Below are 22,159 nucleotides of genomic sequence, written 5' to 3' on the forward strand. Positions count from 1 at the left end.
TTGCACTACCATTTCCGCATTGAGTCGTAACTAAAGTTATTCTTTAGACGGAAAACAAACTTGCTGAAGACCAACTTTATTATTAACATATTTTTAATAACGTATTTTATTAGGTTTAGCGTAAGGGTTTGGGTTAACAAATATTTAACTGTGATCATTACTTACAGTCCTACACTAAATAATGACATTGGTTGGCGACCACGAGTTGCAACTTGCTCTCCAAATACAAAGTGGGAGGAGTTGGATCTGGATCCAACCTCGCCTCCTGGATTTTGTGTTCTGCAGTGCGGACCATCTCGCTTTTTGGAAAAATATATTTTTGAACGTTTTTTTACTTAAAAAACTACTGTCACAATACTGAAAACATTAGGAGGATCAATTGTTTTAGATCCTCAACATCAATAACTCGCAGGGGAACGTTTTGTAATTGTTAACGTTGCGCATTTGTCAGATGCTTTTATCCAAAAGGTATAAAAAAGTTATACAGTATTTGTGTTCCCTGGGAATCAAACCCACACATTTTAAAGAGTCGTCTAAAGCTTGTAGCATGTTCAAAATCTGTTTGTTTTCTCTCCACACATCATTAAGTTTATTATATTAGAGTTGTTTTAAGTATCTTTCTGAGTGCTTGATCATTATGTTTTTTTCTGCACAAAAAGTGTGTCTTTAAACTCTGACAAACTGATCATGAATTGGCTTCGCTTATGACTTTTGGGGAATTTAAATGATAGCCTGTAACCTTTATATTAAAAGATATTTTGGTTTAAATGTACTACATTTCTAAAACTTCTATAAATCTTCCCCAAACCGTCAGTCTGAGACATGGCGTGTCGTGAGTTATCACGCTGTGTGTGTAAAAATGTGATGTTGTCTCTGTAGTGAGTGTTGAGGTCTGCGGCGCGTAATTAGAATATCGGCCCCTGTGTTGTGACTGGCTTCTTTGAGCGCACTCACCTGTGTGCTTCCTGCTCATTAGCATTCTCATGCATATTAATAAGGAGCAGAGGCGCAGCACGCCCTAGCTTGGCCGCAGGGCATCATGGGAGATTACTTGCATGAGTAATCCCGCTGGCTGGAGTTGGTCCAGAACTCCACAGCTGTCCGTCAAAGCGCAAGCGGGCAGAAGGGCATCTGGGTGTGGCGGGGCAGGGCAGTAAAGGGCTAGCGTTTAGCATGGGCTTAGCATTAGCTCAACAGGGACGGAATGAACTTCCTCTTGCATCATAATGAGATCACTTTTCTTTCTATTTTGCTGATTAGCTTCAATTTAGTTTGAGATTCCACACTCTGAATCTCTGAATATATACTCTTGAACTAAGAAGAAACACATCATTTTCTCTTTTACATAAACCTCAGGGACCTGTTGAGATCTCTGGTTCATTCGTTCAAGAAGGAAAATCTAGTACAGGACATCTCGTAATTTTGCATTTTCCTTGACCCCGGAGATCTTTCGGAGATCTCGGATTCATTAGTGCAGAAAGTCGAGAGCAGAAAACATGCTCATGAATGTGTTTATTAACTGTTATTTCCACCACTTCTCCTGATCAACCATAAATCATGCAAAGTGCAAAGAGATTGGATTGAATGCTTTTTAGTGCAAAACTTAAGTGTCAGAAATCCCATCGGCAGCCAAGTTTGAACCCCTGAGACCCACGGTGCTGTTTGCATGCAGGTCAGGTGTCGTTTAGGTGTTTTCAACTTTGACCCCTTGTGTTGCTGGTTGTTGTAAAGAGTTAAACAACCAAGCATTTGCAGACTCACTTGGAATAGAGCGAGGTTTTTTTGCATACTGCATTAATTTTAAGGCAAAATCTCCGGAATGAAATTGAACTGATGGTTAAATGTGGTAAATGTTGCTGACAGCACTAAACTCTTATTTCATAATTAAATAATAAATGTGAATCTACTTTAACATGTGAGGGTTGAAGGATCTGTATTTTTTTTATGAATACTAGGTATTCATGCAGAGCAGTCTCTAAAGTTATCAACCTGATCATTTGGGAATTCGTAGGTATTTTACGAGGTGGCTAATTCTTATAAATTAATACTATTTGAATCGTACGCTAATTAGAAAAAAACAACACTGAAGCCCCTCCTCTAACCCCACCCCTAAATCAAGGGTGCGAATAGGATACGAATTAGCACCTCTTAAAATACGTAGGAATTCCTGTGAGATTGTGTTGGAGTTATGGAACATTTCACACATCATTTAAATATTTTAAAAAGTATAAATAAAGTATTAGACTCACATTTAAGACTCACTTTAAGACCATTTAATAAAAGGCAAAATTCTAAATGAAAAAGTCCCTAAATTATACTGTGTGAAGCAGTGCCTGACGCTTAGGGTTGAGACATAAAGTGATTCTACATTCAAATTCTATATTGTTTATTTTTATATAAGTGTACTATCTCTATGCTTATGTGAGCAGACGGTATCATGAAGAGAATGTTACATGTATTTCAGTCTGTTCTTAAATCATCTTGGCCGCCAGTATCCTTATTGCCATTCAACTGTTACTCTGTTGTTTCCATTTTTAAGGTTGATTTAATGGAAAAACGTGACCCTGACTATGAAAACCCAGAAAAATATAATATTTACTTGAATATTAACTGAGCCAGTCAAAGATTGAAATCATAGTGAAATTAATGGTGGAAATCAAACTTTAGCCTGGGTTTTACAGACAGGGTCTCAAATACTGTATATCACGTTATCATCTAATAAATTGAAAGAAGACATAGAGAAGAATAGAAAGAGAGTCAGTTTGAAATGCCTTTATTGTTCAGTTGGTCCCTGTGGTACAGAAATGTTTAGAATGAGAAAAGTGGCATTATACTGTCCTGTTCCAGCACTTTGAACTCTTTACATCATTACACATGTGAAAGTGTAGTCCGTGTGTGTGTGTGTGTGTGAGAGAGAGAGAGAGAGAGAGAGAGAGAGAGAGAGAGAGAGAGAGAGAGAGAGCGTGAGCATTGTGGGCTTCAGATACTATGTGAATACTAATTGAGCTCTCTTGGCAGGTCAGAGTCCCTCTCCTCTCGACATTTACCCATCTGCACCACAACACACGTGCACTTACACACTCACACAGCTCCTGTGGATTACCTAGGCCGCAGGACAGAGCCGTTTCTATGGAAACATCACAGCATGCCGCATGAGTTAACTATACACCTCTTGTAAAGTCTCCCCTCCAGAAGTGTGTGTGTGTGTGTGTGTGTGTGTGCGTGTGTGTGTGTGTGTGTGTGTGTGTGCGTGTGTGTGTGCGTGTGCACGCGTGACTCATGTGATTACTGTATGTGTTAATGAAGGACAAACGCCTCGCTTTACTAAAGTTTTACAACCGCAACACGTGTGACATAAATGCTGATACAACATGAACATGACAAACACAGTCATGTGGAATACAATGCAATAGATACTATACATGTATATATGGTATGGAACAACTTACTAATATGTGACCCTGTCTTTGAAAACCCAGCTGAAGTCATGTTTTGTGGTTTACCGTTTTTAGTTTTTTACATAAAATCTTAAAATTCTACATAATGCAAAGAAAATGTGAAAATATAACTTTGATACCTTTAATATTGACCGATACAGTTTAAGGCCATGTGAAAGATTAAAATCAATGTTTAGGAATCCAACTCGTGCATTTTTTTGTGCAAAATAATAAATAATGTCCGTAAAATCATTATTTTCAGTATTGGTCATATGAACGACCATTTGAATACTGTATTTCAAAATCTATCATTTAGTAATTTACAGCAATAAACACATTACATCTTTTTTACATTGATTTTGGGACTTTAGCCTATATTTCAAAGACATGGTCATATATGTTGTTGTAATATTAAGCTACCATATAACAGATTACACAAAGTTCAATATTATATAAACACAGATACATTTTAGATGACAGAGATGACTAACATGTCCTTTATACTGTATGTGAATTATGCAAAGGTTTGTAACGGCACAATGTTACTGTAGTTATTCATATTAACAAATAGTCAGGCAACAGGTAAAATCAAGGTTTTACTGCAATAATACACTGAGATCATGTGATGATGACAGTAACGAGAACAGAAATAATGAGATTTAACCCGTGTGTAAACCAAACACTCAAAAGCTTTACTCTGAGAACATTTTTTTTATTTTTCAGACACATGGTATTTACATTTTCAGGTGTTGACTACTAGTGTTTATCTGAAAATGTGTTAACTTGATCATGTTTATATGAGATTGGGTGTATAACAGGGTATCTGCCATTGTGTGTGTGTGTGTAGGTTACCATTTGATTGACAGGTGAGCAGAGTCTCACTGCTCTGGGCTTCATAATCAGCAGCTTTATTCCGAGCACAAAGGATTGTGGGAAGAGAGGGATGAGAGAAGCCGAGAAGTGCAGAATAGTAAAATTCCCGAAGGAGAGGAGGGGTTGCCTTCTCTTCTTTGTTTATTTCTTTGCTTTCCTTTGAACAGGTTCTCAGTGTGTGTGTTTTCGGGAGTGCAGGTAGTGTGTTTTTGAGTATGTGCGCTTCTGTGTGTGTTTTTGAAAAGACCGTTGCTCTCATTATGACTGATAGATCAAAAGCGCTATTAATTTCTGATCACGTCTTCCCCGATGCTGTCGCTCCAGCTGTTCAGTGCTGCTCATAGTGATCTCTGATTGGACAACCTGTTAGTCAGTCAATCGAACTTGGGGGGTGTGTCTTTGTGAAAGGGGCTCTGTGATATTTTTGTATATGAGGTGTTTTTACGAAGTTTTGTTTTCTAGGAGTTTTAAAGCACAGTCTTGCTGTTGTCAATTATTATGATTTGTGAAATTGAAACCTTTCTAAAGTTTCCTAAACCTGCTTGTCTGCGAATGCACTCGAGTTTAAAGACGTATTAAAGAGACAGTTCACACAGAAATGAAGATTATTTCATAATGTACTCAACCTCATGTTGTTCCAAACCTGTATGAGTTTCTTTCTTCTGCGGAACAACACTGAACCCCATTGACTTTCATTGTATGAACACAAAACCACTGAGACATTTCTCAAATTATCTTGTTTTGTGTTCCACAGAGAAAAGTCTTGAACCACATGGGTGTGAATAAATTGTTCTTATTATGCACTTTTATGATCATTTTGTTTGCAAGAAAACATGTGCTAAATGGCTTAATGTAAAATAAAGTCATTTTGTGTGTTAGCACTTGACTTATTGAGTTGATGTTACTCAAACTTTTTGTCCTCTTCAGGCTGAAATGTGCAGCGAGGTTTTCCCGTGAAGGTTTTATTTAAAACGACGTTTCTCAGAACCGCTGCTAAAACTCATTTTCTTGAGCTGCGGGAAGTCAATAGCTTCACTTCTCGTTATTTTCTGGCCATTCCTTTCTCTCTTTCATGGATTTCATCTTTGTACGTTCGGAGCGTTCCTCGTCTGTTTATCCGTCTTGTCTGCGGGTCTCTCCTTCCATTGCTGGCCACGTGTTTCTATAAAGATTTCACAATCAGAACAGTTTTCAGTGATTGCTGTTCATAAACAACCATAAAAAACATAAAGCCGACCTCACCGTGAGCATCATCAACAGAAACATCATATCCGGCGTAACGTTAAGTTTTGGTTTTAGAGTCATCGAACTTGCTCATTCTAACGTTGTCCTGCTCGGGAGATTGGTATTTACAAATATGACAATATCCCATCATCCCTTTCAGTCTGTCTCTCTCTGTTCTGGTGTTGTCTCTGAGTTTTCTTGCGCTGTAGTGTTTAAGTGATTTCCTCGTGTTTGGCTCCTGGTTAAGCTCATATCCATAAACAAAACGAGCTCGTTTAACAGATTACAAAGGAATTACACGATCAAAGAGTAAAAGTCAGCGTGTATAAGAGAGTGGGTGAGAGAGAGTGTGAGTGAGACAGAGATTGTGAGACAGTAAGAGAGAGAGATACACCTCTTGCCCTGCTCGATCTGATATCGGAATCCATTTTGTGCTGAATGAACGTAACGGCTAATCCCACCCTCTGGTACAGGCCTGAGGGTCTCTGACAGTCACACACACTGCAGACAAACTCTGGATGTACGTACACACACATATGCGTTCAAAGATGGGTACACATGAATACTGACTGACTCCAAATCAGGGGCGTTGCTAGACCTGAAGCTCTACCAGGGCTCACTTTTTTCTTCAAAACTTTCTGTGCGCAAAACGTATGCAACACAGTGCACTATTCAAACTTCACTTGCTTAAACCACTATTTCTGCAGTGCAACAATACTGGGGAAGGTAAACATTTATTATTTAAAAAATAGGCCTATGTAAGTATCTTCAACATACTTCACATAAACTTCATTTACATGTTTGCATGCACTGTATGGAACTAATAAAAACAGAAAGATTTTTTTCTTGCACATCTGCATTCCTTACACAATGATAACAATGAATAATTACATCTTTCCAAGAATGTACAATTACAATATTTCAAGAAACCAGTCTTTTAATGGCTCCAACTAATATAAAGAACTTTTTTTTTAAATATATATTTTCTGGTTCCACAGCCAAGGCCAAACAAAGTTGGTTCACTAATGTCCTAAACTCAAGCTATAGCAAATTGAATGAAAGTACCGAGCACAGGGGTTTGTCTAAGCAACAATGCAATTTTCAAGACTTGACAAAGGTTTCCCTGAGACATTTTCCTCTGTATCTGAGACCTGACTGGCTGCAGTAGTGCGTTTATCAAGTCTTACCTCCCTCAACTCATCATCTCCTTTCTGCTTCCATTTTCCTGCGTTGCGCAAACTAATTCTGATGTCCATCTACAGGGGCTATTAATGAACCAGTCATAATATGATCGATATTATTTAGAAACTTACTTTAGTTTCATGTTTTCATAGCCTACCTCAGTCGCGTGTCGTCACCCTTGCGCGCCTGCGTGCGCACTGCGCAGCCGCGTGCAGTTGTTGCAAGGAAACACACAGACGTGCGCGGACATGGATTTCTGCGCGAAAGTACGGCACGAGTTTGTGTTTTCGGACCGTTAAAATGCTCGACTCCGTCACTTTTACAAGCGTGAATTAGGTTACGTTTTAGATCCGTTTTTTGCCGCTATTATCAATGTAAGTGACTACATTCTTAAAACTTAAATTTGAAATTTATACTGGGGCACAGCAGATTTATACTGGGGCACAGCAGATTTATACTGGGGCACAGTATAAAAGTAAAAGGGGTCTAGTGACGCCCCTGCTCCAAATGTTATTATAGTGTATTTGTGTGTGTGGGAAAGGTTGTGTATACACAACACATAAATCAAGTTCTAAAATGTCTATGATTGTCAAATATTCACATATTTAAAAAAGTGCTAGGAATGGTTCTTAACAGTGATGTCATGTAAGTGATGCCATTTTCGGTTCACCAAAGAAGCACTTAAAGGTTCTTATTCAAGTCTAAAGAACCTTTTTCCACAACAAAGACGTTTTGTGAAACAGAACATTTTGTTAAGGAACCATGGCTCCGGGTGTGTGTGTTCACGACTTGCTGTGCGTGTGTTCACTACTCTCTGGAAGGGTTAAATGCAGAGGTCACATTTCGGGTATGAGTCACCTACTTGACAAATAGGTCACTTTCACATTCAGCTAAAAATGGTTCATCTGTGGCATTGTGATGCATCCTTTATTTTTCACGAGTTTGTTGTTGTTGAACTGGTTTACGATGATTCAGATGGTTTGCGCTCATTTTAAATGGGTTTTAAACTAGTAAAAACTTTCAGGCAACTTTAACAAATCCCTCAGTGGTTCCTCTCTTTAATGATGCGGTCATCTGAGAATCTACAAATATTGGTAGTTTGGCCGTTCTGTCATGACTATACACAAAATAAAGGCAGTGATGCTATAGAATTACAATTTGTGCTTTACTAAAGAACCTTTTAGTCAAACTTTTTTTAAAGAATCATGTTTTCCTGTTTTTTTATCTGTTTTTTCCACTAAACACTAAAAATGATGTGAATGGTTTGTTTTGGAACCATATAATTTAAGAGCCTTTTTGAACTCTTTGTTTTTAGTGTAGCTGTAAAAGTCCTCCTAAACCTCATCTTTAACTTGTTTTAATGTTGTTGTAAACCATAAACTAGCTGTTTAACTAATGTGTGATCTATGTGTGATCTAATGACAGCTAATCTAGACATGGGTAAAACTGTATTCATTCAGATCTGGATTTTTTATGGTTTAGAAGGAAATTGCAAGTCAAGTCTTTCTCTGGCATGCTTATTAGATGTGAAAAGTTAATTACATTTAAGACAGGTTTTCCTCACTGGTAAATATAATGAAGTATTGATCCATAACCTTGTGTAAAATTGGCTTTAATCTGACTTTTGATGGTCCACTCCTCAAGATGTCCCATTCAGACTGGGTAAATTCTGACATGTTGTAGTGATGCCGGTTTGATACATTAGTTGGATTTGAGATCAATTTTGTTTAATGTAGACAGAAGCGCTGGTGGAATGATGCGAATGCGTTACGTTTCTTTCAAACTGGACTGAGAAGTGCGTCTAGAAGTTTGTGAGTTCACCTGACCGTAACGCTCAGTGTGTAACGGGCCTTTGACTCGGAAATAATGAACAAATGAGACGGAAACAAATGACGACAGAAGTTAAACACTCTGCCATATAGCATATGCTCGTTTTTTTTTAGAAATGTTTAATTTGTTCAAAAATATTTTTTTCCGTAATATAAACAGAATAGGCACACTTTGACCTATGATTAACATTTAACATATTTGTACAACTCATATAATTTTAGCTGGGACGAGAGAACAACTTGGAGAATTTTTGTGTGTTTGCGTAGTGTGCGTGTGCGCGTTTAAACCCTGCCGTTATTTTGGCAGATTGCTCATTTCGTTAACGTTCATTTTTTTGTGCATCTGGCACGTGTCTGGGTTGAAATTAATTTTTAAGATTCAGTTCTGTTCACTCAAGGAAATATAACACACGGCCGGTCAGTGGTGCTCATTTATTGAGTAATTAGTCTTTTACTTTGACATTTGGCATTTTTAGACATTGGCATTTGATAGATATATGCATACATATTTATTAGGTATTTATTGCAATATGATTCCATTGTATAAAACTGTCCTGTAAAGTGTACATTATTGGTATATATTTGTCAAAACTGTGTCAAATTAATCACATACAGTGATCAGTTCTGCCGAACCTTTTAACGCCAAATAAAATTAATTTATATATTTTTAATAATTAATTTAGCGCACATCATTAAATACACCACGCGCTGAAACTGACGCTGCGCCCCTCCCCCTCCACATCTATTAGCATATAAAACTCTGTGTGCGCGCTAAATGTAGGTCACATCGATGAGGACTGCGCATACTTTGTCATTATAATGATCTGGTAAACACCTTATTCCGTGTTTTGCAGACTGGAGAGCCGTTACTAAACTGACGCCGAGGCCATATTGAGCGCCACAACCACTTCATTAACTATTTTCATTGGGTGGCTCATCAAAAGACAAACTCAACAATAGCATAATGACTTCTGTAAAGTGCACAAAGCGTTAACTGTTCATGAAACTGTTGATTTGCATCATCATCGTTTCTGTAATACCTTCAGTGATTTATGATGGTGTTACATCATCACCGGTGGCATTAACTTGCTCTGATATAAAATTTTGGATGTCTGACATTGTCATTTTATACGACCAATGACTGTTTTGTATTTAAGGTTGGTAAACAAATATAATTAAATCTTCACACATTAGTTTCTATATTCACAAATTGACTTTAAAGTTGGACAAGTTAATGCGCATGTCACACAGAGTGCTTTAAAATCGTAATGGAAAATTGTCTTAATCTTTCAACTTTGATGTATTGGCTAAAGATGATCTTGGAACTTTTCGTGAGATCTTGTCCGTTTTTTCAGAGTCGCCATAAATTGGCCTTAATCTTAATCCCTGCGGTTATTATGGTCGCTACAGTTCTGAGTTGGTGACAGCTGCCATTCAGTTTGCGACGCTTTTAATCCAACGTTAAATCAATTACAGCCAGCTCTGGGCCAAACTGTACCAGGACAGACACCTCCTCTAAAGTTTCATATTGCATCTGTTATTTTTATTTTTCATTTTCTATAGATTGCTGTCAGATTTATTCTGCGGAACCATCTCGAGGAATATCCAGACCGAACAGATGGACTCGATCCGTGACCAGTACAGCGTGCATATGTGCGTCCGCTGCTGTGCGCGTTAAACCCCATTAAGACCCGTCTACAGTGCAACTGGTGCCTCGCTCAATCCCGCGAGCTCTCGCAGACTACACAAACGCAAATTTCTAATCCCTCACGTGAGAGGACGGGTACTCTCGCGCTCCCTTGGAGGCCTTATATTATAAAACCGTGTTATTTCACAAGAGCCTCCCATATTATTTTCACATGGAGAGCATTAAATGTCTACTTTCAACTGATTGTAATCCCGTCTCATCACTCAGCATTCAATTTATGAGTCGTTGTTGGGAATTATATTTAAATGAATATTATGTGACAGTATTTTATTTGTTTTGCCTTAGGAAATATAGGCCTGCCTGCTCAATATGTCTATAAATCATATTAGCCGTTTCAGGTCGCCCATCAAACGAAACTTAAAGGAGGCTTCCCTTATCTCACGTTGTTTTCCGTGTGAAACATTTATGAAGCGGAATACGTCAGTATATGTGTATGTTTGCGAGTGGATCCTCCCTTCTCGAGACACACCGGGTGCTCGAGGCGTCTCCGTCCGCCTTTCTCAGGCACGAGGGCGCGAGCCCGCGGTGATGGCAGTAATTTGGGTTAAATAAGGGTAGCATACGCTTTAAAACACTTAAAAACTGCCAAACCTCTCACATACTCAAAACCAGACTCGAGCATTTTGCTGCTGGGGAGGGAGGAGACATTCAGAAACACTGAACAAGGTGAATGGCGGGGAGTGTTTTAACACACACACACATGCACAACTGCACAAAATCGTCCTCTTTAACTGCTTGTTCAACTTCATTATCTGATTTATTTGGCTCGAAAAATAAAAGGTCAGTTCAGATGGAAATCCTTTCGTATTTGGTAACTGCAGGCTGTGAGTGAGATAGGTGTCCGTATTCCATGCACCTGTGAGGCTTATGAAGCGTAAATTTGACCGACAGGCTGTTTTGATCAATGACCCCCCCACGCGTGCTTCACTCATTCTTAACACGCAAAAAAAAACAGCAATACTGTCAATGTGCAGATACATAACTGGTGCGATTACTGTTTAAAACAAAAACTATTAATATATATAGTCAACGAGGTGGATTGCCTGGTAATAGATTTAACTGATTCAGAAACGACCACACAGCCAGGATATGGTCGAAAGATTTACCAAACTATATTCAAAATATTAAGACTAAAAATAAAAAACTTATTTTAAAATTACACAACAAACGAATAGTCATTTTTATATTCAAAAGCATTCAAACGTATTTAAATAATTTGTACTTTATTTTTTCCATAGTTTTGTTTAAGCAGCATTCTGTATCAAAACATTCGATTCAATGAAAAGATTTGCATCTTGTTGTTTTAACTAATGAAAAGTTGCATGAAATGTTCATTTAGAGGTGGTATTTAAACAGTATTTATAATCGTTATTATTATTATTATTTTGTTTCATACAGTTTCTAATTCAATAAAATAAAACGGATCATATTAAAAGCAAATCGAATAATGCAACAGAATGTTTAATCGTGCAGTATACATTACGACGACACAATAAATCGAGTTAAACTTACGTGTCGTTGGAAAAATATCCAAAAAGCAGGTAAATGGTAAAGCCGCGAGGAAAACGGAGACAAATAAAACTGGCCGTGCTAAGAAACACAAACGACCTTAAAGAAATGTCCACAAAAATCATCAAAAATGTTGAAAGCGCACTTGGTTCCTTATTAGGCGAAGATACAATATTTATTCCGTGTCTCCAGGGATGAGGCTGCTCTCTCTATTGTCCTCCCTTTCCTCAATGCTGATGCTTAATTTTCAAAACTTCTATATTACCAAGGGACCTACGACATCAGCCGGAGAAATACCCAGCAAGTACAAAATCCGAGCCAGGGAGCGCTTTGTGCAGAGGGGAGGCATTTCAGCCGCTTTTACCGACTGCGCAAGGCGACACATTTCATTTTCACGCGCTATTTTGGGGATTTTTCTTTCATTCGTCAGGCAGCGCGAGGAAACCGGGTTATTGGATCGCGAGAATGTCAGCCACATTTCCGGGACTGGTGCACGATGCGGAGGTATTTTAAATTAATTTATTACCCGACATAAAACACATTTTTAAATTGAGTTTAGCGTGGCAGCACATTGGGGAGAATTACGATCGTTTGGAATAGCAGAATTATTGTCACTTGTTACTGCAGCGGCTGAGATAAATATAACGCGTTGGTTGTTCAGTCCGTTCAGTTTTGTTGAAAATATCTTTTACTGTTTGGGCTTGTTGTGGCACATCGAGTGATTTCTTTATTTTTTGTCCATACAATATAATTACAGTTAGCCTCAACCTCGTGTCTCGTGCTTACCTGCAGCCAAACGGGCGTTCAGTGTTGGGACAAAAAGCTTTTATTAGGTTTTGCACAGATGCATTAAGAATATAGTTAAATAACACACTCAATGGCAAATGATAGACAAGTGAGGGAGGAAAAAACGCGGTGAGCTCGTGTAGCAGTTTGCAGTGTGTTTCACGCACTCCCTCCCAGGCACGGAGAGATGACATCGCCGTCAGGTACTTTTCTAAAAGACACTTTGAGCTGCTGTGTGTGTTTGTGTGTTTGGGGAAGGCTCGAGTTTCCGCCGCGTGAGAAGTGCGCGCGGATCGCTGCGAGCGCGTGTAAATGACATCCCTCATATTTTCCTCTTTTTTCCCCGCACAGATACGTCACGACGGATCAAACAGCTACCGTTTGATGCAACTCGGATGCTTGGAATCTGTGGCCAACTCATCTGTCGCTTACTCGTCGTCGTCTCCGCTCACGTACCCAGCTACCGGAACCGATTTTGCCTCAACGTATTTTCCCACGAACCACCAGTACACGCCCTTGCACCACCAGTCTTTCCACTACGAGTTCCAGCACAGCCACCCGGCCGTGAACCCGGACGCGTACTCGTTAAACTCTCTCCATCACTCGCAGCAGTATTACCAGCAGCTCCATCACGGCGAACCGGCGGACTTCATCAACCTTCACAACGCGCGGGCGCTCAAGTCCTCCTGTCTGGACGAGCAGCGACGGGAACTGGGCTGCCTGGACGCGTACCGCAGGCATGACCTGTCAATCATGAGCCACGGCTCTCAGTACGGCATGCACCCTGAGCAAAGACTGCTGCCCGGGGCGGGTCTGGGGCTGCCGCCACCGGGGGCCGATGACCTACAGGTACACATCTCCACCGTACAAGCACAAACACGCACACTTGACGTGCAGCTCGACACCTTCGGTGATGTAGGATAGCCACTTTCACTGTGTGAACGGGAAAAATCATGGCCTGAGGGCTTAAACAAATTAAGAGATTGAAACGAAAAACTAGAGGCTAAAAACACGCTGGCCTGCACATAACGCAAAAACAATAATTTATTCCAATTTCTATTTTTTTTAATAACATACTATATTAGAAAACGTTTGCAGGCAGCACATCCAAGTTCATTTCACTGGCAGATTTTACATTTTTAATATAGTGAATATTGAGAAGTTTGTATTCGCGTGCGCGTATGTCGGGCCTCACGGCTGTAAAGCCGCTGTTTCTTTTTCCTCCGTTAAAAGGCGGATTAACGGCTTGAAAAGTGCGAACAAAAGGCAAATCCTCCGCAGTAGAGCACCGTAGTTTATCCAATTTAAGACTTAATGTCAATCAACTGGTTATTTATGCACAGACATCTGATACAGCTCAAGTTTAACTGGTGAGTCAAAATATGTTAAGATGAAAATAATGATATTTATACATTCCTTTCATAAAACGCGGCGCGGGGCCACTCCAGTGCACAACAAAAGATTAAGGTATAAAATAAAATATATTTGAAAACAAATGTAGTTTTTTGGTGACATTTTGGAAATTTAGTTTATTGCACAAAAATAAATGTAAAAATAACTATTTAAAATTAAATGAATATTTTAATAAACAAAACCATCTTAAATCCATTTACACAATTAAAATATATTTAAATGGCCTATAAAAAGTATTAGGCCTACATATGAATAAAAATATAATTTAGTTAACAAAACTAATATCAACCAAAAAATAACATTTGTTGCATAATTAATTTTGGCTTGTTCATGTTAACATTGGCTGGGCCTATTCCATTTATTAGATCGAGACATCGACGTGCATGCAATATTAATAACAGCCTTTCGTTTCAGTTCATTTTTGTGTACTAAATGCAATAGTTTTTTTTCTGAAAACACTTACACAAATTCTATACAAATTGTAACACTGATGTTTTATCACTTATGCAATATTGCAAAATATGTGTATACATATATTTGAAAATAGTAAGTTTTCATAGACAGTCACTAGAAGTGTATTTGTAAAGATTTAGTTTATACTTAAAATCGTAGACGTGTTGGTATTGCTGTCGCGTGCTGAGGAACAGTCTGCACACGCACACACAAAAAGGCTCACAGGAGAACAGACACAAAAACACAGAAAGAAACGCATACGTGCCGTGAAAAGGTTTTGGACCTTTCTTTGGTGCTGAATGAAACCGTGGGCTCGGTGAGGGCCGTGGAACAGATGCGGGCAGTCTCGTGCGCACAGGCGCATCTTTCAGCCGCTAAACAGATTTGGCACGCGTAACAATGGAAGCTGCCGCACCTTTAACACACGCACGCGTAATTTATGCCTGATCCGACGGGTTTGTATATTGATTTTATAATCACTTTAACTGCGGGGAAAAAGAAAAATAGAGCTGGAGTGTGTTAAAAGGTTACAAGAGCGCGCCAGTATGGTGTCCATGGATGTGAGCGTGTGTGCATCACGGTCTTTGTGTGTGTGTATGTGAATGTGTGTGTGTGCTTTTTGTGAGTGATTCTGGCCTCCAGACTGGTCGTGGCTTGTGAGAAGGATTAACTCTTTTCTTTTGATACAATTCGGTGTTCCTTCGGCTGATGACATCACTGATAAACGAGAGTAAAATAATAATCTGTTGGTTTGACATCATAATGTAACAGGTCCCGTTAACTCAGGACTTTATTCGTTTACATCAAGGCACATGGTCTATGTTTAAGGAGTCACATATGCCTAGTCAAGGAAAAATCGGATCAATATGTATTACATTGGTTGATTATTGATGATAAAGTTCATGTGTATGTGTCTGTAGGGATCTGTAGACGCGCAGTGCGGGCTTGTGTTAAATGGCCAAGGCGGTGTGATACGGAGAGGTAAGACACACGCACACACACACACACACACACATACATATACACAATCACATACAAAAAGAGATACACACGGTTAATGCATTTAGTAAGAGATTTTATTTCTATTTCATTTTTCTCTTTTTAGTGACTCCATGTCTGTCAAAACTATCTAGATTATTTTACAAGTGATTGCAATAAATACAGTTATTTTATTTTTATAGTAATTTATGAAAGTATTAAAACTGTATGTTTTAGAAGGACATATTGCATATATTATTACTGAATTTCGAAAGACAAGATAAATGGTATTTTTATTGCGGATTCAAAATATTTTTTCTAATTTCTAATGATTATTTTCTTCTTGTTAAAATAGTAAAAATTGTGTAAAATTAGTGAAATTGTATTGTTATTCTCATTAAGTTCAGTTAGGCTTATATGAAAAACAACTGCGTGTGTAAATCAACAGGCCTAAAAATGTATTTAGTTTTATTTATTTTATTAGAAAGAAGAAACTGAAATAGTAGTAGCTTGGAAAAATTTCCATTTTTAAATATTTTATATTATTTAAACACAAATAAAAGGTACACCAGCGCTTGATCTGTACTATAATTATATTTTAAAAACGCTAACAACTTTACATTTAGTAAGTCATATCACAGCAAAATCGCCAGTGTTAAAAAGGGTCAAATTAACTCTCACAGTGTTTATATAATCCACACTTTGAGAGTGTGGATTATATATACACCGTGAGTGTTAATTTGACCTTTTTTAACACGGGCGATTTTACTGGTGTTGCTTTTGAGAGAACATTAAAATGGATTAAAATCATCTAAAGTCTTGTTTATCATTAGGCCCAAGGTGAACTGCCATTAGCCATTCGGAGAAAGAAAAATGAATAAACTAAAAGCATAATTAAACAACTCCACATTTTTCTTTAGTTTACAACACCCACATTTCTGAAGGCCATTCTCCATTGAGAGACCTCTCAGAGCAACTTATGAATTCAGTCTCTCGCTGTATTTTGTAAAATCACTCGATTTATGAGGATAAATCGAACTGGCGAACATTTCTTAATCTTTTCTTAATATCAGTCGCATCTTTGTCTCTTCAAAGCAGACGCGGATCGACGCGCATGTGAAGTTCGCCATAAAGCGCACGGCATCTCGGGCGCTTAATTTTTAATAAACTCTGTCTAGGTGTTGGGCTAGCCATCACTTCCAGTTAATGGTGTGCAGGATTTAGCCGCGAGCTCCGCCGCTCGAACCATCACAACCAATAATCATTGCGTTACCTCGCGCTCCGGTATCGATAGCTTCTCGCGCCTCGGGCGCACGCTTTGATATGTTAATGCCGCGCGGCTCCGAATTCAGTGGAGATCATATTAATGTTGTTCACACTGACTGCAGCTTTGGCTTCGTTGAATATTCAGATAACCTTTTTCAAAAGAAATCACTCAAGAAACGGGAATCCTACTTAGAAAAGTCGTCTGCGTTTTAATCATGATTATCCCTCTCTTAGCTATCAGGAATTTGATCAAGCACACACCGACACACACACAGTTTGCAGACTCACTATAATATCTCAAAGTGCATCTCTCTCTCTTTCTGTCTGTGTGCGCGCACTCTCACGCATGGTGTTTTTTCGTCGGGGGTGATGCGCGCGAGACGCGCTCCGTAAACACACACCACCACTGCAGTTGAAATAGAAACAGAAAATGACATTTGGCCTATGTCTTTTTTCCTTTAATTTTCGTGGCAAACTCGCAAAAAGCGCTTGATTCGCTTTGTGATCGCTCGCGCGCCGCCTCGGGCTACTCTCCCTCGCGCTTAAATACCCGCTATCGCCTCTGGGCCCGGCGCGCGCGACCAGACTACCGGCAATAGCTCTTTTTCAATTGCCCTTGGCAACATAAAATACAAACTACTTTGAATCAAAACATTTTGGGTGGAATTAATGTGAAGTGAACTTGCGTGCTAGCAGAGATCTTGGGTTTGTCAGAGCGCTTTAGGGTGACTGATGAGGAGCAGGTTAGAGGCCCACTAGCCAGACAACTCCAACAGGAACACACACACACACACACACACACAGTCACACACAGAGCCAACCCATACATTCCAACACATAACATACTTTATAGATCTTTAAAACCTTGACGGATCCAACCTTTGATCCATAATAACAAATGAACTCAGGGTGATATTACTGGACATCTGCAAATATGGAACAACTGTGAAACAAAATATAATTTCTGTGTTTTATATAAATGTTATTCAATTTGTGGAGCGTGCAACCCAGGCTTTCTCACTTGCATCCGCACTGAAAAGGCAAACAGCCTTCGGTCACATCCAAAACGTTTGACGTGTTGTTTGTTGTCGTCTACAGGTGGCACGTGTGTAGTCAATCCTACAGACTTGTTCTGCTCTGTACCGGGAAGACTTTCTCTACTCAGTTCTACCTCAAAGTACAAAGTGACCATCGCTGAAGTCAAACGCCGCCTCTCTCCTCCCGAGTGTCTCAATGCCTCACTGTTGGGCGGGATTTTAAGAAGGTGAGAGATGCTTTGAACCCACCTGAAACTCATCTGAATGTACCGGAGCGCACATAGACAAAGATTGAACTTTTGGAACATTTGCACTAATGCTAATACATGCATAACTCTATAGAAATGCTCAACACATTGCGTTTAACACTATGAAACATGATGTCTAGTGGCCCACATTAAGCTGCAGTCAGGCCGGTAGTTATTTTTCTGCATCTGCATTTTCACGCGGTCATAGCAGCTTCATGTTTTAAAATGATAAAAACACAAATGTCTTTTTGAAATAAAAAGACATAGAAAATTAAAACGATGAGTAATGTAAATAAAACCAATTCTTGTAAAAGAATCAGTAGCCTTTCAGTGTAGTTCATTGGTGAAACCAGATGCAAGACCACAGAAAGAGGAATAAGAGATGGAACATGGAGTCCTGGACACTTAATCCAGAGATGAAGAAGAGAATGTGGCTGGATGTGTGTGTGAGAGAGAGAGAGAAAGGAATGAGAGCAGTGGAGCTCAAGTTTCATTATTGATGAGGGACACAGACTGGAGAGCAGAAATGAGGCCAGCGACGAGAAGACTCACACACGCGCACACACACTATGGGGATATTCCATAGACTTCCATTGATTTTATATCAGGATTATGATATATTCTATCCCCTAAACCTACCCCAACACCTAAACCAAATAATCACACAAACATGTGCAAGACACTAAACTTAAAGGAAACACTATTTGACCAAATTATGAGCCTTTTTATTTACTGAAGACCAGCTTAATGTGCTCACAAGTTGGTTGTAATGATGGCAGAGAATCAGAAAGTAATGCAGCACATAGAGGTTTGATTCTAGAATGTTCAGTCCATATAAAGAGAAAATGGGATGCTGATGGATAAATATTTGATTACCCTTTACACACACACTTGGTTTTGGAAAACCATGTGCTGTATGCGAGACAAAAACTATGTATGAGTTCACGGTGTGCACATTCAGTGATGAAAATATTTCAGAAAAACAACCAATTGTTTCATAACAAAAGGAAATTTTAAGGGCTGTTAATGTTTTTTTTGATAAATATCATCTTTAAAAATAAATAATGTTGCTCATCTGGAGTTCTCATGATGGTGATCATTATGAAATGTTGGTAGATTATTTGAATATTGAGGTTTAATAATAAATGTAAAATGCAAGAAACGTTCACTTTCCCAATAGGCTTTGTTTTTATAGGCGTGAAGGACGTGCGAGGCAGGGAAGGTCTTCATGTGAGATGTGACTCATGACGCGTGTTGTTAATAGTCTTTCTGCATCTGTGTGGTTCAGGGCCAAGTCGAAGAACGGTGGTCGATGCCTCAGGGAGAAACTGGACAGACTGGGGCTCAATCTCCCAGCAGGCCGCAGGAAAGCGGCGAACGTCACACTGTTGACCTCTTTAGTGGAAGGTACGCAAGCGTTTGAGCTTCATTGTCGAATTCGTTTTTTTCGTTTGGAAAGACTCTTGTATATCAAAGGTATCAATGTTTTTAGAGGGAATGTTGAGACGGAAGGGTTAATACAGCATTTTATCACACCGATTCATCTGATACAAGACTGAATCATTCTTGATCTTACATTAGTCAAACCGCGTAGTGCGCACGGAGGACGACTTTGTGTATGCAGGTTTACTTTACGACGTATAATTAAACGTACAAAATGCTGTATTATTATTAAATCAAAAAGTGCAATATTTCATGTAGTCTCTTAGTATCACAAATTCACGTAGGACCTGTTGAATGCATTTTCGTAATTCAACAGGTCTTTGGCTTTTATGTGTAAGAAAGTATGGCAGAAAAGCTAAATGTTCATGCATCCGATGAAGCGTAGTTATATCAATATTTTAAAGGGAAGAGAGATAAATGTCTCTACTTTAAAGAGACCGTTAGTCCTGATGGAAGAGCTTGAGAATTATGCATGTTATTTCTGAATAAGAACTGAGTAAGTGTCAGACTGATGCAACTTCTGTATATTTTTACTCGGCTGTATTTAGAGAATTAACTGGTTCTTTTGCCTAATTCATTGACTCGTTTCTTTTCTCCTGTGTGGCTGTGTAGGGGAAGCGCTGCACTTGGCTCGGGACTTTGGTTACACCTGCGAGACTGAGTTCCCAACTAAAGCCGTGGGAGAACATCTCGCCCGGCAGCACACGGAGCCAAAGGAGCAGAACGCACGCAAGAAGATGGTGCTGGCCACCAAGTAAGAACTAAAAACTACACTTGAACACATGAGTCCATCAATATCAAGCCTAGAATTACACATGACAAAAATCCAAAATAGGAATTTCGTTAAGAGTCTGTGTACAAATAAACTTTAAAACAGACGCATCGTGCAAAAACGCATCCCAGACGTTGAAACCTTGTAAACGACTAAGAATTACATGTGTGACGCATGAACACTGAGATTTCATTCATGTTTCCTTTATGCATTAATAATGAGGAATGCTGCTGCGGCCGAGACGAAACCCGGCCGCAGCGCTTCAGATTTGTCCTTGTAACTGAGTTGTGTATGGTTGTGTGTCTCCACAGACAGATCTGTAAGGAATTTCAGGATTTATTAAGTCAAGATCGATCTCCACTCGGTTCCTCTAGACCAACACCAATTCTGGACATGGACATTCAGAGACATCTAACACACTTCAGGTAGATACACACCAGCCTGACCTAAATAGAGTCTGTATCTGTATCTGTAGACGGCTAAAACGTGTGGTTATTAGAAAAAACGATAATGAATTCTGTTCATTTTTGTCTGTTATTTATTTCAGTTTGATCACGCATGGGTTCGGTACGCCAGCGATTTGCGCCGCTCTCAGCACCTTTCAAACGATTCTCAGTGAAATGCTCAATTACCTGGAGAAACACTCGGCCAATAAGAGCACAGGAACACCTGACGCCAACCAGATCAACTCCAATTCCGACAAAATGCTTCGCAAAACCTCAGAAGCGCCGACTAAAGACGGTAAAATAGAGAAAACCGAATGACTCTGGAGTTCTCACTTCCTGATCGGAGCTCTGATGGGCGGGACTTGTTCAGGGTGTGGCTTTAACGGGCAGAGTCAAAGGGTTTTTATTTCATATTTCTTTATTTATATAACTGACCTCAACTTTCCCGTAAGACAGTCTGCCTTTGTGTAGAAATCAGGGGCGTAGCCAGAACTTTTTTTTAGAGGTGGCCAGGTAATTTTATTAGGGTGACCAAAAAATCCTTACAGACTGAAATTCTTAAACTTCTACTGTAATTTACACCAATTCTTCATTACACATAGTTTGCTGGTCAAAACATACACAAAGAACGTAAAGTAAACAATTTATTCGCAATGCTTTCATGTGCCAACATTATTTTAAAATAATTTGCTAGCTATCATTTACAGTAAGTTAGCATTTTGTATAGAAAATAAACATTGCAGTACCCCAACTTAAACTTTCGCGAAAATGTAATTAATGAATGGAATCCAGTTAAACCAGACTGATTTTACTCACCTGATCCTTCTGCTCGCGATGAACTTTCATGGTACACAGACAGTACACTGTCACGAAGCGGTTAGCAGCTGTTCAGCTATAGCGCTCAGACTGTTTGCGTCAGTGCGTCAGCGTATGACATCATATTAAAGCGAGAGTAATGTTCAGTGCATACGCTAAATGATCTGCACAGCACTCCGTAAACTCCGACACACATCTTAAAACTGCTTCGCACAACAGCGGTGGCCAGATAGGTAGCCATCCTTCATTCAGGGGTAGCCGTGGCCACCCATGGCCACCATGTAGCTACGCCCCTGGTAGAAATCAATCTCATTAATCTCACTGCCCGATATATAACCCTTTTTTCCTTCTTTTTTTATAAGTTATTAAAAAGGTTATTTTGCTTATGGTTTGTCTGTATGTAATTAGTTGAAAGAATAATTTTAAAGATGTAATATCTTTTATTAAAAGGTTCACATTGCATTTCAGCTAAGACCTCATTTGAGGTCTGTTTGGAACTGTAAATTATTACAGGCAACTTTCCACGTTGCCGTTACTTACTGTATATTGTGCATGTTAAACTTTGTACACCATCTGAAACGGACATTTCAGCGGCCACTGTTGTTCCAGAACACGAATTCGTGACTGCATTTGTAAAGAAGTTATATATAAATATATAAATTCAATCTTTTCTTGTAGGCTTTGAACTACATATATGAAATAACCCTACATGCAAACTACCGGTGTTCAATAAAGCATA

The 22,159-nt window shown here is 39.1% G+C and overlaps 1 protein-coding gene across 8 annotated transcripts in view; it reads left to right on the forward strand.

Moving 5' to 3' along the window:
• Positions 1–22,159, forward strand: part of tfap2d (transcription factor AP-2 delta (activating enhancer binding protein 2 delta)) — a 78,561-nt gene extending 56,402 nt beyond the window's left edge. For 6 of the 8 annotated variants that reach the window (XM_057353658.1, XM_057353659.1, XM_057353662.1 and 3 more), the window contains 7 exons: positions 12,900–13,397; positions 15,335–15,395; positions 17,757–17,922; positions 19,232–19,350; positions 19,999–20,140; positions 20,470–20,583; positions 20,706–22,159. In XM_057353658.1, the coding sequence (XP_057209641.1) occupies positions 12,900–13,397; positions 15,335–15,395; positions 17,757–17,922; positions 19,232–19,350; positions 19,999–20,140; positions 20,470–20,583; positions 20,706–20,922 (1,317 nt within the window). In that variant the 3' untranslated portion in view covers positions 20,923–22,159. The other 2 variants (XM_057353656.1, XM_057353664.1) reach the window with 2 other exon arrangements.

This window comes from Triplophysa rosa, linkage group LG15 (assembly GCF_024868665.1).
Source record: "Triplophysa rosa linkage group LG15, Trosa_1v2, whole genome shotgun sequence".
Lineage (NCBI taxonomy): Eukaryota > Metazoa > Chordata > Actinopteri > Cypriniformes > Nemacheilidae > Triplophysa > Triplophysa rosa.